This window comes from Penaeus japonicus, unplaced genomic scaffold (genome assembly GCF_977035675.1).
Source record: "Penaeus japonicus unplaced genomic scaffold, GWHDUDI00000001_assembly GWHDUDI00000032, whole genome shotgun sequence".
Lineage (NCBI taxonomy): Eukaryota > Metazoa > Arthropoda > Malacostraca > Decapoda > Penaeidae > Penaeus > Penaeus japonicus.
The window spans coordinates 25,454,420-25,456,919 of NW_028234434.1; the positions used below are offsets into that span (position 1 = coordinate 25,454,420).

The 2,500-nt window shown below is 34.8% G+C and overlaps 1 protein-coding gene across 14 annotated transcripts in view; it reads right to left on the reverse strand.

The window, feature by feature from the left end:
* The window catches only part of LOC122251797 (uncharacterized), a 26,356-nt gene that overhangs the window by 10,808 nt on the left and 13,048 nt on the right, over nt 1-2,500 (reverse strand). For 12 of the 14 annotated variants that reach the window (XM_043013928.2, XM_086556517.1, XM_086556518.1 and 9 more), the window contains exon 2: nt 1-503. This exon is cut by the window's left edge and continues 115 nt beyond it. The exons of the other annotated variants lie outside the window; for them this stretch is intronic. In XM_043013928.2, the coding sequence (XP_042869862.2) occupies nt 1-36 (36 nt within the window). In that variant the 5' untranslated portion in view covers nt 37-503. The remainder of the gene's footprint in view (nt 504-2,500) is intronic. 14 annotated transcript variants of the gene reach the window in all.

The window sequence follows — 2,500 nt, forward strand, 5'->3', positions numbered from 1 at the left end:
GACGCCCATATATTGGAGCATGCACACTAAGCACATTCTCTTCTTTACAAAGTGTTATTTTGAGCGCTGTTTTTTCCGTAGATAAGTCTTTTGTGTGCGTGTTTTGTTCTCTTCGTTTTGCTTGTGTGTTTTCAATGACACAGCACTTAGTTCGGTTCGGTTCTTTATACTTCGTTTTTCGTTTGTTAGCACCTGTTGTTTGTTTGTTTGTGTGTGTGCGTGCGTGTGCGTGCGTTAGCGTGCGTGTTCTATCCACGACCTTGCTCTGAGGAAAGTGGGCGTGGATTCGATTACATTTCCGTCGTGGGCGCCATGATTCCGTGTTCCCTCGCGCCCGCGCCCACCACCACCACGAAACTCGGCTGTACTTCACTATAGCGTCACAGAAAGTGTCATTTCTCGGCACGTCATACTCTGCGGCACACACCAAGACAGGTTCTGTTCCGGCCTGTTCTTACGCTGGGACTCATGTAGGCCTATCTTCGAGACCTATGTTCATTAACCTTCACCGAATAGGGAAACAATCATTTCTATCATATACCTATCATATTATAATATATTTCTATCATATCATATACCGAACACGTACTTTATCATCACAACTTCTTAAAGAAGAGTCATACTAAGGCGATACGCCCATGGCAAGGTACTTCCTAACCCTTTCGCGCAAGGGTGATAGAGAAGGGCGTGGCTACTACCTTGTTATATCATGCAACAGCGAGCAATCTCACGCACATAGGGTGTTGGGTTGTATTCTTGTTTCTTTTTGGTAATTAGTTTATCGAAAGAGTCAGTCACACAATGAGTATGGCGTATTTGTTAATAGATTTAAGTTTGATGATGATGATGATGATGATGATGATGATGGTGGTGGTGATGGTGATGATGATGGTAGTGATGATGGTGGTGGTGATGATGGTGGTGGTGGTGGTGGTGATGATGATGGTGGTGGTGGTGGTGATGGTGATAATGATAATGTTAATGATGATGATGGTGTTATTAGTGATAGTGATAACTACGACGATGACGATGAAGAATGATGATACATATAAATAAAATAATTCCTAGATATTCGCGCTACTGCAATCCTCTTCATATTCCTCAAGGCTATTCCTCAACCCCCTTCACGATGCCTTTGTTACCTGATACTTCACTGGAGACAGACAGACAGGACCTTCTGCATACAGTTGTCAAGTGACATCACAACCAAGCCACTTGAACAGTATATAGTTGAAGGAGGAAGTGAACATAGGCCTACCTTTCATCATCCAAGATTTTCATTTCCTTCGTTATTTTCTATCGATTTCCGTATCTTTCTCTTTCCGCATCGTTCACTTCAATATCGCATATTCTTGTATTCAAGTCGTTTACCTTCTATTTTGTGTTTTTATCCGTTTTTTTTTTCTTCTTCTTTTACTGACTTTCTCTTAAAGTATGAAAGGTCACATTCATGTTATTTCCTAAGGCTATGTGTTGAATATAGATATTTCTCTATAATGATAAATCTAAGAATGCAAATCAGGTGCAAAACATATATAGATAACCGTTTTTAATGTCTTTTTCATTTTCTTAGCTTGCTTATCTAATATTCTTCTACAACTATTACCACTATTGTTACAGTTATTACTACTACAGCTACTAGTATACCACAACAATTGCTACTAGTACAACTACCCCTTGCTATTTTATTCCTCTTACTATTCCCACATCTAGTATTCCTCTTCCTCTTCCTCTTCCTCTCCCTCTTCTCCCTCCTTCACTTTCAGTATTCTTGACTTTCCTCAACGACAGATGTAAATCTTTTGATGTCAACATCTTCTGTCGTTTTAGGTCAGCATGATGACAGCAAATGTTGATTTCATCAGGCTTGGCTTAGGTGAATTCTAACCTCTCCCTCTCTCTTTTCTCCCTATCTATTTTTATGTATGTATTTGTGTACAGTATTTGTATATCATATATATGTATATGTGTGTGTGTGTGCGTGTATATATATATATATATATATATATATATATATATATATATATATATATATATATACATATGTATATATACATATGTATATATACATATGTATATATATTTATATACATATATATACATATGTATATATATTTATACACACTTGTATATATATATATATATATATATATATATATATATATATATATGTATATATATGTATATATACATATATATATGTATATATATATATATATACATATATATATATATATATATACATATATATATATATATATATATATATGTATGTATGTATGTATGTACATATATGTATATATATACATATGTATAAATATAAATATAAATATAAATATATATATATACATATATATATAAATATTTATATATATATACATATATACACACACACATATATATATACATATATATATATATCAACTAGAAATTCCACCTTCCCCTCCACCTTATCACTCTGTCCCCTCCAGTCCCTCGACAGTACCGTGGCTGTGGAGGC